Source organism: Diachasmimorpha longicaudata, chromosome 5 (assembly GCF_034640455.1).
Source record: "Diachasmimorpha longicaudata isolate KC_UGA_2023 chromosome 5, iyDiaLong2, whole genome shotgun sequence".
Classification (NCBI taxonomy): domain Eukaryota; kingdom Metazoa; phylum Arthropoda; class Insecta; order Hymenoptera; family Braconidae; genus Diachasmimorpha; species Diachasmimorpha longicaudata.
Window position 1 is genome coordinate 7,961,839 of NC_087229.1, and position 11,433 is coordinate 7,973,271.

An 11,433-nucleotide genomic window follows, 5' to 3' on the forward strand; every position below is an offset into this window, starting at 1 on the left:
CGCCTACTCATGTCTAATGATTGCATCAACTTCCACAAAATACTTATTAGAAAGATTAAATCAACAAATTATGTTTAGCGATATCTCCGAATTTGAAGGAGATGAGGATAATTGTGTAATTAAATCTATTCTAATGCTCAGAGATATTTATTGAAAATTGATCAATAGTAAAAATTTAATTAATTCAAGGGTTAATTTATCGTTAATTAATTCGTCATTTTTTAATGACCTTCCTAATATTCCATTATCTCTATCTAGATGTTGCAATTACTTCGGTACCGTTTGTCATACACAGAAGTCACGTTACAACAATTACCCTCCACCCATTGAAAACACTTTGAAATGTTCTTAAAGCAAATCTAAGCTAATGTCTTTCCCCTTCGACGTTTATTATTGTCGACTTAAGGAAACCAACGGAACCCACCGACTCATCGACGGAATATTGGAAAGAAGCCGGTACCAATTCAGGATTCCCATTTGTACCTGACACCAGGGTGGGGTATTTGATGTTTTGCCCACGGTGAAGATACCGTTAACCATTGGGTGAATGTTTATAAAACGGCGAGACGAGTGGCTCGTAAGGTCAGTGTCCACGTTCGATCGAGGTGGCTAGCGAATATGACTGGACTAAACCGGAGGGTGATCACGATCACTACAATTCTGGTGGCCTTTATCGGCTCTTCATTATCACTAGATTTGTTTCACTCGAAGGAGACAAGGACAGTGGTAAATGGATCGGAGGAGGCAAGACAACTCCACGATCTCAGAATCGAAACAGTGATCGAGCCTGTTGACGCTGTGATTGTTAAGGCCGTTGAGATACCTGAGGAGAAGATCACTTATGAGGGCTCGCAACTTTGGAGGGTCAACGCCGAAGGGGAGCAAGCGGACTTTGTTAATTTTTTGCAGGAGACTGGAGGTACTGTTTTAGATAATTTACATTAAAATTTAATCCATATTACAGATTTTTTCATAAGACGTTTCAAGTTTGTTGACGAAAAGACCCGAGCGAAAGCTCATCTTCTGGAAGATCCATCTTTCAGATTGATCTCGTCCTTCAAATAATTTATTACTCGAAAAATTCAATAAGGAGGAATTCATATGCGCTACCATGAGGGAATTCCCCTGGCACGAACCGTAAAATTTCTCATTATTCACGTTTTACTGTAATGACAGAGGTATCGAAATGGACTGGTAATGACTCTGCGGTCGACGTCCTTGTCCGCCCTGACATGATACCCCGTGTCTCACGTTTCCTGCGTGAACGAGAAGTTAAGTACGACGTGATCATACCAGACCTTCAACAGGCAATTGACCAAGAAAATCCCGTAGACGAGGAGGCGTTAGAAGAGCTGGCCGGCCGTAAAGGTTTGCATTTGATAATATTCCTCACGAATGTTGTTGTATGATAAAACAAGAAAATAATGTAATGGCTTTGGGCGCGATGTTTTACCGCATTAGTGTGGGTGATAAGACCTGAAGATGATTTGTATTGGGGTTATCAACCTTGGAATTGGATTTGACTGGGTTAACCCAGTTTCAACGCTCGATCGACAATACTGATTAACATAACAGTTATACACTATATGAATCATCTACATTCTGAACGTGATCTTCCACTTTTCTTAGTCTATGCTGATTCTAATCATTCCTGTTCAATTCGATTGAGCGAAAATTTTTAATTGGCAAATTAAGAGGAACACATATGATAAATTATTCAGAAGTCATCACTTTGGAATTTAACGAGCCCTTAGAGAATGCTGTTGAAAGTGTAGAAAATATTCTAATTCTTCTTTTGTCGTTTTTTGTTGAAAAAATTTCAGTCGAGGTGTCACGCCATTCGCGAAAATGGATTGCGTAAAATAACCAACATGCATGGACGTTTTCCTATTAGATATCAAGGATTAAATTTGTAATCAATTAAACAATTGATGGAATCCCTGGTCCAATTCCACTTCAATTTCCTTGGGAATATACTACACTAATAAATTGAGCTTTACTTGAATTTTCAGACAAGCATGACATTCTATTTATTCTTTCCTTTGATCAAAGTAATATTCTTTTTCTGAAAAATTGATGGAATTTTTTTCAGCTGTCTAGTTCTTTATTCATCTAATTCATAGGTTGAATTTTGAACAATTAAGAATCAGATGAATCGTCAGGATCACTGAATTCTTCTTGCAACAGTTGAAAAAAATCTTTCGAGATATAAATTCAGAAAAAGAAAGATTTAGTTTGATTATAAAGAAATGGAAACCAAAGTTATTTTCTAGCCCGTTACACATGGTGGAAGACACTCAAGTTGCGACGGATATCAAATGTACGTTCCTCAATCCTTAGTCCTGTTATATCTAGAAAAGGTGGTGGAAAAACTCCATGGCATTTCAGGGGTGAGCTTCACAGGTGCTTCATTAAAATTGAGGAAAATAACGCTAGTCGATTGTTAATTTCCTGCAACCTGGAGAATGCTCTATATAAATTCCCATTTTGTATTTCTACAAAACAAAACATTTACAAAGATTTTTGCGAACTGCTCCGCCAGAATTTAAATGATAGGTCAAGAGACTCACGGAAAATCCTAAATGTCAATGGAATGTTGTTTTTCGCGCTTTTTGAAGCAGATTTTACATTTAAAGTTAAAGTCCTAATTCACTAAAAATTATTCTATGATTGTCCATGAATTTCCAAGTCTCATTGCCACTCACAATAGAGAATAGAGCATTTTTCTAGTTGTATTTCCCCAAAAGGAAAAAACTAACATTTTCCAACGCTCCCAAAGGTCATCGAATGGAGTGGACGAGCTATCACCACCTGGAGGACATCCACGGTTACCTCGATTATCTATCAGAAACGTATCCCGAAATCTGTTCAGTCATGTCAATCGGCAATTCCGTGGAGGGCAGACCCCTAAAGGTATCACCCACTGCACCCCCACCCTCATCCAACGAATAATGTAACTCCAAAATAATTCACCTTTCCCACCAGGTTCTCCGTATTTCAAGAGGTGAGCCAAATGCCCCGGCAATTTGGATCGACGGTGGCATACACGCACGTGAATGGATTTCACCTGCCTCCGTCACGTACATAATAAATTACCTAGTGGAAAACAGTGACGAGCTAAAAGCTGATTACTATGTTCTACCTGTCGTTAATCCAGATGGATACGAGTACACGTTTCGTGGTGATAGACTTTGGAGAAAGAACAGAAGTAGTCCGGAAAAAGGTGGTGTATGCATTGGTGTTGATTTGAATAGAAATTTTGGGTACAGATGGGGTGGATTGGGAACAAGTAAACAACCGTGTCGAGAAATTTTTGCTGGAACTGGCCCATTTTCGGAGCCTGAAACGGCGGCAATTAAAAACTTTTTTGATGCCAGTGCTGCTGATTTCAAGGTACGTCTATAGTCCAAAAAATTATCTATTTAACCATCTCCGTATACGTAAAGAATGCAGTTAATGAGTAATATCAGAAATAGAAATATAATGATGTAATTATATTTAATTGCACGAATAATCAAACAATATTCGCATTTGTGGTTTGCTTATACTCTGGGAGAAATAGTAAAAATCCCCATTGACTTTTCTTTCAAACATTTGTGATGGCTGGCAGCACTACAGTTAAAATTATAATGATCATGTGGTAATTTTCATTTTCCAGGCATATTTAACCTTCCACAGCTACGGCCAATATATCCTGTACCCATGGGGTTATGACCGTCGTGTACCCCCCGATTACGCAGATCTGGAGAAACTCGGTCAACAATCAGCAGCAGCTATGAAATCAGCTGGTGGAGCTGGTAGTGTCTATACAGTAGGAAATAGTGCAACTACCCTCTATGCAGCAGCAGGTGGTGCTGATGACTGGGCTAAGGCCTATCTGAAGATCAAATACGCCTATACTATTGAACTCAGGGACAAGGGCAAGCATGGCTTCATTCTCCCAGCTAACTACATTATACCAACCGCCAAGGAGGCACTCGCCGCCGTATTAACTGTCACTAAGGCATGTACCAAGTTGTAAGGTTGCATCATTCTCATATATTAATAATGTAAATGTTCTGAGATTCATTAAAAATTAAATTTTAATAGAGTGTTTTCCATCAATTCATAATTATTAGGATTACTACTATTTTTATGTATTTTATTTAATAAATATTGATTAAACGCAGTGATATTCTAAATTTCATTTTAGTATGTTATTTAAGAGCTCTAATTGGGTCATTATTCAATGCTTTTCCATATAGTTCATATCTAGAATTTACAAAACAATTCGAACACGTAATTTCAACAGAAAATAAATTGACATAAACGAACTGAATAAATACAAATTCAACACTATCTACGTTCTGGGTAGATGTGGCAAAAAAACCGATTGTATAAGATTTCAAATGAAATAAACGCGCCAAATGTCGAATATACCTGATACCTTCCCGCCTTTTACAAACGAATCTACGTCTCCGCACCGCTAGGGGGTCGCCGGCAACGCCGCGCGCGCGTCTTGCGTATGTTTTCTCCTGTCTCACTCAAGCGACTATTCTCGCCTGCAAATGGTGGCATTGCCTCGTCAAACTAATCATTTTTTTTACTCGTTAATAATTCAATCCTCTCCCCAATCAAATCAAAACAACTTTTAAAAGTCCACCCTCGAGCTTCCATGACTCATTAATAATAACAGGCAATATTTGAACCATTGAATTGTGTAAAAAGCTGAGATGAAACTCCTTAAAAAGTATTTACCGGGGGATAAGGTATTCGCCAAAGTTCGAGGTTACCCACCGTGGCCAGCAAGAGTAAGTGAATCACTTTATATCAAATTATAGTCTCTAAAATTCTCAGAAGTAAAAATATAGTTGAAGAAAAAGTAACAAGATATATTATTTCAATTCATTACACCAAATTCGAATATTTTCATTGAATGACTCGTAAAAAATTGATTTATTTCTGATTTATGTGATTTTTGGTTGACATGTATCAACAGAACAATTGAATTTGATCCCTCTCCCCTGTTTTTTTTATTTAGGTCGAAGGTGTGACAGACCCCAACACAAAAAATGCCAAATACAAAGTGTTTTTCTATGGAACTGGCGAAACGTATGTACTCCATTTTGTCTGAATTAGCCAATGAAATAGCTTTATTCATTGAATTACTCGCTTGTTATTGACTACTGTCTTCATATTTGGATTATTGTGGGTTCTCAGAGCTGTGTGCAAGGTTGAGGAGTTGTTTCTTTATGAGGAAAATAAGGATAAGTACGGTAAACACCTCAAAAGGAAGATATTCCACGAGGGACTTCAACAATTGGAACGAGAGCTTAATAACGACCAGGGAAAGCCAGAGACGGTGACTCCCAAGAAAGGTGAATACACTTTTAGGAATTAATGAGAGAAACAAAAAACGATTAGACTGAAACGTCCATCTTCACGTACCAAAAACTGCTATAGACAAGCGTAGCATAACGATTTAAGTATACTCAACTGTTTCGAGATTTGCATTAATAGGAATAATAGTAATGACTAATAGTAAATCTCTACTTGCAGTTTTGGATGATTATCTGCATTGAGTATCATCTTACAAATTTTAATGGCAGATCTATAAAATTTTATTTTATTAATCAATTTATTATTCTTCTACTTAAATCTCCACTTTTCTTCTTAATTTTTTAGACAAAAATCGAGACACCAGCGGAAAAACAAATATTTGGAAATGCTATATCGAAGAATTCGTTGAAATTAAATTAAACCGATAAATCAAATGATAGCACTTCGGCTAGGTTTTTCTGATTTTTTTGGGGGAGTTGAAAAGAATGAGAAATAGATATGTGATCTATTTGTATTGAATTGGACTTTCAGAAGCGGTCGTTGATACGCCTGAGAAGGAGAGCAGGCCGACCCCGGAAGTACCATCGAATGTTGGACTCGACAGTGATCTAGAAACAGGGCCATTGATAATTGATGAGGGTGATAAGAAAAAGCAGCTAAAAAGGAAATCATTAGCTACGCCCATTATCACCTCGGTAAGATAATGAGAATTGCATGGGTTTATGACTGTGGGAAAAAAAAAATGTCGTGACATTTTTTTCAAGATGTATACTGTCACGCTTGACATTTTTTCCGAGAGGAAAGGTCATTGGAACTGCCGACAAGCTTGTCTTGAGTGAAATGAGCTTGTGCGATTATTCCATACATTATTTGTTACACAACAAATTGTAAATACATTAAAATTTGAACGATTATAACAAGTTCATTTGAAAGCAGAAAGTAAAAATGAATAATCTTATCTCTCTCATCCCCTCTCTGTAGCAAGATTCCCCTGAGCCTAAGAAGAAACGAGGTCGTGGCAAGGGCTGGTACACAGCGGACAACACGCCCAAACCCGAGACAAATGACTCCCTGATCGAGGACTCTAATAAAGAAGTAGTAAGCCGCAGTGGTCGGAAAATTAAGCCTAAACGTTTCGCGGATTTCTCCTCATCCGACGAATTCGACATGGAGAATTTCGCCCGGGGTCGAGGCCGAAGCAAAGCCGATGAGACTCTGGAGGCGACCCCCACCCCGGCGATACCCAGAAAGCGTGTCAGTCTGGATAACGAAAAGAAAGAGGAGAAGAAGGTCTCCCCCAAAGAAGAGAACCTCAATGAGCAAAAATCCAAGCTCAAATGGTTACGACTTGAGAACCAACTTCTACAATTAGACGCTCAGATAAAATCCAATCTAGGATTGGATCGAGCCAACACTGATGAATGTCTGGAGGGTATGGAGGAGATGCTGGGTCTCTCAATCGAGCCCTTGATGCTCAAGAAACATCCCCACGTAGTGGAAACAGTCAAGAGATTAAGGAGATACATTGGAAACGTAGCAGAGTGGAAATTCACAGAAGACCAAATGTTTTCTTTCAAACAAAAATCAGAAATGATAAGACAAAAGGCCGAGAACATCTACAACAAGTTCAAGGCCCTCTTCGTTGTCCCCGATGGATATTCCTTCTGGCAAGCGTTCTCAGACCAAGTTGACGAGTTCAAAGCGGCCACTAACGACATGCAAGAGGAAAAAGTCTTTGCTCTTATGGTAGATCCCACAATTACAGATTCACAGGAGCCAAAAAATGATCCATCCAATGATAAAATCACTGATGCAACGATGGATGTCGACCAGGATACGTCGTCAACGACGTATACAACGTCCAAGTAACATTTATCATTGACTCCGTGTCCCTCATGTTCAAATCATTCATCATTTGATAATAAAAAACGTCGCACTAATAAATTCACTGACAATCGAATGCCTGAGTGAATTTTTTTTTAGTGATTTGATTATCCAATTATTCGCGGTGTTAATGTGATTGTTGTTGATGACGGTGTGTATATCAGGTGGAAAATTTGAGAGATGTCATTTTGCATGATCAAGGACGGTGACGTAGAGTAGAAAAAGCAAAATGAAATCGATAACGGTATTGTTTTTGATTTTGTCGAGATACTTGTGTTGATATTCGGAGAAGCTCCGTGTTTTCGTTTCGAGTTTAACTCTGATCTTTTAAGTTTTTTCCTTATGTTCCATTCTATTTGGATATTTAAATATTTCGTTTGGTTTCAATATTTATCGGGGGTTAAATTTGGCCCTTTTTTCCATTTATTAGAGATTTTTCATTTAAAGGAGAACAATGGTTCCAGTTTCAGCTTAATGAGATAATTTCATTAAATGACCCATTGTGAGGGATCGCCTTAAGATTCTGGAATTTTTGAAACTACAAACCCAAATTTCGGGAGATAAATGTGAACGATGGGTCAGAGCCCATTGTAAAATGAATAAATTTTGTAGTCAACCATACAGAACATGAGGAATATCGAGAGATCATTGAGAAAATGATGAAAAAAAAAATAAATTACATTATATTTTTGGTAATCGAAATTTATGAAATTTCAATGTGTAATCTTTAATTAATAGAGCCTTGAGGTAGAACATGATTTTAGTTTGAACTTCACAATGTAAGAAATATAGTTTAAGGACCATTCGTAATAAATAGGCTGTGGAGTTTATATTATCGAATGTTGTTATTTCTTGTGGCAATTTATATCTTAAATATCGATGGAGCACCTCTTCGGGCTCTAAGTGGACGACGAGCCCTGGAGATGTCGGGGCGGTTCATTATTCTCTGTGTGATAATTCAACAGAGATATCTTTATTTTGTCATATTTTTTTAAAGATTTATTTTTTAATCTTTTATGATTGTTTATCATTGTAATATTTGTTCATTATTGTTAGTTTCTGTTTATCATTTTCATCTTCTGCGAGGGATAACTATAGAAGATTCCCTTTCCCATTGTTTTTTAGTTAAACATCTAAATTTCTGCAATGATTTTAGTTGAACTTTGCAGATCTGAATTTCAATTTACATATTGAACTAGTAGGAAATTTAGACTCAATGATTTATTAACTTTAATAGATCCCAAAAACGGAATTCTATGATGGCAATTCTTGTAAAAAAAAATTCTTCCAACTTCCCTCAATTGAGTGACCCTTCAGGTCAATTCACTCCACGCTTAACCGATGGAGTCGATTAAACCCCAATGAAATTTCAATTTCTCTCAAAAAACAATGATCCCCATCCGTCCCAGCTAAACCCCCCAAATCCCTTAATCCGAATTTCACCTCAATAATCACCCAGCTATCTCCACCTTCTCTCCCCGAAATCCCGAATTAAATTACCATAATTTGTCCAACAGTCTCAATTAAGATCGATCAACCCCCCCGTCCCTTCTGCATTGTAATGCACAGCACACGATAGTGCAAACACGATGAGATCCGTCAGATAGGAAACAAGGGAGATGTTTAGAGACAAATGGAGTATACATACACTGGTCGATGTTATGGGTCCCTGAGACGCTCTACCCCCTCATCCATTCCCCTCACTACCATTGGCATCACGACGACAATGCATCGCATATGTTGGCCGTATCATAGTTGGAGCAACAAGCATGTTTATTCCCCCAGCGTATCAAAATCTACCCCCTCATGTCCTTTGCCATATCAACTCCCTTCCTCCTCGTGCCCCATCCCCCTCTGCCCCTCCACCTCTTTCAAACCGTTTCTTTTCCACTCTTCGCCTTTGCTTTTCCAGCTTCCCCTCTTCTTCTGCTCCGCTCATCCATCGACGCCCCAGGGGTTTGTGTATCCCTTATTCATAATCCCAATTCAATGCGCTTTGCGAGCTTTTAAGATTTTAGATCCTCTCTACTGCTGCCCTGTGAATTCCAGACCCAAACTGTTGAAGGTGAGGGGGAGTGGGGCACTCGAAAAATCCTATAGTCATATTATCCTGGATGTATGGGGATGGATGTGTGTTTAGAGCTTTTGAAATGATTTTTATGGCTTTCGTTTGAAATAAAAAATTTTTAAATAAAATTACGCAGATGTTTTTAGCAACGAAATCTCAAAGAAAATATTTTACTGATTTTTCGTGCCTTATATTCTCTTCAGTAGACAACTGAATAAAAATAATATATTGCAGTTGGGTTGAAGGCCTTCCGGCGATGGCCATTTCCAAGCTCTCTCTCTTGAGCTTCTATTGACAAGTAATATGTTGTCGTTTGTGCTAGTTCACTTCTACGAATTTCATTGCAGGTAGAAATATTCGTAATATTGAGTTACTACTATTTTTCTGCTGCTTATTAATAACTTATATTTAAGACAATCATTGAACCATGCACTCATACCTTTATTGAACACTGCTGGTTTGTCAGCCTCATTATTATGTCTTCTATACCTCATTGTGACGTCACTCCACAGCTCCACACACGGTTAACGATATTAATAACGATAAACTGGGATTATTTGTAGGAAAAACTGTGACAATGGGGCTGTTCACTGCCGGATCGTTTGAGTCTCGTCAAATATAGCGTCGTTTATGTTCATTTCTGCCGATTTGGTGGCAACACACAAATAACTGTAAATATCACAAGCCCTAATGGCCATCACATCACCTTGTAAACATTCCTTTTCGGGTATTAAGTTTTCCCCACGAAGGACCACTTCTTGTTTACACGTTTAACGTTTTGTTCACAACATGGACCTCCTTGGCCTCCTGCATAGGCAAAAGGACGCTATCTCTACCGGTCACTCGAGTTCCGACCAATCCGGGATCGGGTTATAACCACATACGTGAATAACAACATGCGTATGGTCAGAACAGGGCAACGCGGCAACAGTGCTCTACATCCAGCGCCATTAGTGCACACAGTGACCGCAACTCTCCCAAGCCGCGGCGTCACCGCGACGCCATTACGTGTTGCACTCCTTTATTTGCACTCCTTTGTTTGCACTTGTACATCATCAAGTTATTTTACGAATTAATTACGGATTAATGGGCATCCGTGATTGTCTGTTAGATACATTTTTATCGAAAAACCTTGCTAGTTCACTAGAAAGTTCAAGTAAAGCGTTTTTGTCGGTTGGATTCATCAAAATGTCGACCGTGGCAGACGCTCAGAAATAATGATGACCGTCCAGACTCCCCATTTGCACCGCGTCCTCAGGAGTTTGGTAAGATTTTTATTTTAATTGCCAAAGATGATGAACATTTTTCCGAACACCGATTTTGCAAATGGCATACGTTGCACGTACGAAAGAATAGAAAATTAACTCGAGCGGGGCAATGTTTTCAGGAGCAGTCGTAGCAGCATTCGCAGAAGAACGACAGTCAACAGGCGACAAACGGAGGGGGTACACCGGCCGAGGTGATGGTGAGTACTGACAAAATATTCTCTACAACTACAAATTGGCAGGGAATTTGATAAAATGGGCTTTATTGTCACCTTCCCCTTGAAAAAGTCTGAGGGTCATCAGGGTGTGTAACAAATATCGTCACTGATGATTGCAAGAATTTTATGCAATGCACTTACATCTCCAGTTCAAGAGATTAAGCCATAACCGTTGTCAACTTTTTCGTGCCTTCAGGTCGTCTAGCCGCTTCCCTAGAAAGTTTAAGTAATGTTATTGTCGATTGGATTCATCAAAACATTCCCTGTGGCACACACAGCAGAACAGTCAGTAAATAAACATGACTGTCGTCCCTCCTGTGCTTACGACGGGGCTGAAGAGGTTAGTAGGATTTTAATTTTTGTAGTCGATAATTTTTCCATATTTTAAAATACAATACGTTGTACATGTCGTACAGGACGAACATTAATTCCAGTGGGGTAATGTTTTTAGTAGCAGTCGTAGGAGCATTCGCAGCAGAACGAGAGTCAACAGGAGACAGGCGGAAGGGGCACACGAGCCGAGCCGGTGGTGAGTCCTAATAAAATATTCTCTACAACTATAAATTGATTGCGAATGCGATAAAGCGGGCCCTATTGGTATTTTCCCTTGAAAAAGTGTGAGGGTCATCGGGGCATGTAATAAATACCGTCAATGACGATTACGTGAATTTCACGTGAC

General features: G+C 38.8%; 3 protein-coding genes across 4 annotated transcripts in view; 2 read left to right on the forward strand and 1 right to left on the reverse strand.

Annotated features, from left to right (window-relative positions):
- Nucleotides 1–10,031, reverse strand: part of Piezo (piezo) — a 34,630-nt gene extending 24,599 nt beyond the window's left edge. The window contains exon 1 of the mRNA XM_064121012.1: nucleotides 9,711–10,031. The gene's annotated coding sequence lies outside the window, so the exon portion shown is untranslated. The remainder of the gene's footprint in view (nucleotides 1–9,710) is intronic.
- Nucleotides 574–4,168, forward strand: LOC135162506 (carboxypeptidase B-like). Of its 2 annotated transcripts, XM_064121082.1 has the most exons (6): nucleotides 574–919; nucleotides 1,177–1,368; nucleotides 2,274–2,390; nucleotides 2,780–2,913; nucleotides 2,986–3,393; nucleotides 3,659–4,168. In XM_064121082.1, the coding sequence occupies exons 1-6, from the start codon at nucleotides 619–621 to the stop codon at nucleotides 4,019–4,021; spliced, it is 1,515 nt and encodes a 504-aa protein (XP_063977152.1). In that variant the 5' UTR covers nucleotides 574–618; the 3' UTR covers nucleotides 4,022–4,168. The 2 variants fall into 2 exon arrangements, with proteins under 2 accessions (XP_063977152.1, XP_063977153.1); XM_064121083.1 differs by lacking the exon at nucleotides 2,274–2,390 and having other exon boundaries at nucleotides 575–919.
- LOC135162140 (hepatoma-derived growth factor-related protein 2) lies at nucleotides 4,516–8,033 on the forward strand. The gene is made up of 5 exons (XM_064120309.1): nucleotides 4,516–4,790; nucleotides 5,021–5,091; nucleotides 5,200–5,357; nucleotides 5,851–6,014; nucleotides 6,301–8,033. The coding sequence occupies exons 1-5, from the start codon at nucleotides 4,713–4,715 to the stop codon at nucleotides 7,186–7,188; spliced, it is 1,359 nt and encodes a 452-aa protein (XP_063976379.1). The 5' UTR covers nucleotides 4,516–4,712; the 3' UTR covers nucleotides 7,189–8,033.
- Nucleotides 10,032–11,433: the final 1,402 nt, after the last annotated feature.